At 32.9% G+C, this 1,146-nt stretch overlaps 1 protein-coding gene across 1 annotated transcript; it reads right to left on the bottom strand.

The window, feature by feature from the left end:
• Positions 1–528: 528 nt before the first annotated feature.
• On the bottom strand, positions 529–1,146 carry LOC126888860 (cytochrome P450 307a1-like). Its single transcript, XM_050657284.1, has one exon. The coding sequence runs from the start codon at positions 1,040–1,042 to the stop codon at positions 698–700; it is 345 nt and encodes a 114-aa protein (XP_050513241.1). The 5' UTR covers positions 1,043–1,146; the 3' UTR covers positions 529–697.

The raw sequence follows: 1,146 nt of genomic DNA, 5'->3' as shown, positions 1-1,146 counted from the left end.
GATATTACTGAATTAAAAATTGAATAACTTTTCAAATGAGCTAGCGCAAAACACCTATTCCCTATTTAAAAATAACGGGTGGGGGAAGTGAAAGGAAGGGGGTTGACAAATGACAGATGTATGTACCGTAAAAATGTGTCCTCCTTAGACCGAAAGTTGACCTGTTTTTTTTGTTTCCTTAAAATCTAATAAATACTTCCAAATATCGAGGTGGACTCTTTTTTTGGCCCACTCTGTATTTAAATGTGTATAAAAAAAGTAGACGTCAAAACAACATATAAACAGAACGAATGAAAAGTTAGTAGTATTAGTGACTTAATCAGTTCCACGACCACAAAAACGGAAAACGGAGAAACAATAAATTAAATGTGAAAGAGTCACACAGTATCTACACATCAAAACAATAAAGTTAAATAAAACAATATCAAAATAATGAGTACCAAAACAGAACAAAAAATTAAAAAATATTAAATAATAATAGAGGCCACAACAAAACATAAAAAAAAAATTATTACTCACCATTAATAGAACTGTCTCTATTGGCAACTCGAGGTACAATAGGTGAAGAAATTAGTCTAATAGCTTCATAAATAACAGCTTCAGTGTATGGCAAAGCATTTCTATCTCCAATTGTAACGAGCTTGTTTTTCCCTACGTTGTCATCAATTTCGTTCTGAATTTTTATTTGGACCTCGGATTAATTGACTAGAAACGCAAATAATTTCGCCAAAAAATTTGCCACGGCAGAATGTCCACCAATGATATCTTCTAAAGCAAATAAAGCAGTTTCCCACGTGAAGTCAACCTCGTCATCCTTAACTGATTTGATCAAATTTTCTACGTAGTCCCTAGGTTCCGAATCCACATCAAACTCATGGTATCTTTTTTCAATGATCTCCTCGTTAACGAATTGTCTGATTTCATGAGTAACTGCCTTCATTCTATTCATATTCTTCTTTAAAAACGGTGTCAAGAAGGGTAAAAAGTCAGCTGCGTACCCTTGATTTACTTCATAAAAAATTTCGTCAAAGTTACCGACCATCTGGACAAATTTTTTGTTCTCAGTATCATATTTTTTGGAGCAGAAATGGCTAAGAAATATATTTGCACAGTTACGTGAAATAATTTTCTTTAACTGTGTACTTC

The sequence above is a fragment of the Diabrotica virgifera genome, chromosome 7, assembly GCF_917563875.1.
Source record: "Diabrotica virgifera virgifera chromosome 7, PGI_DIABVI_V3a".
NCBI classification, from domain to species: Eukaryota; Metazoa; Arthropoda; class Insecta; order Coleoptera; family Chrysomelidae; genus Diabrotica; species Diabrotica virgifera.
The sequence above is the reverse complement of the archived record's forward strand: the minus strand, read 5'-3'. Positions and strand labels throughout refer to the sequence as shown.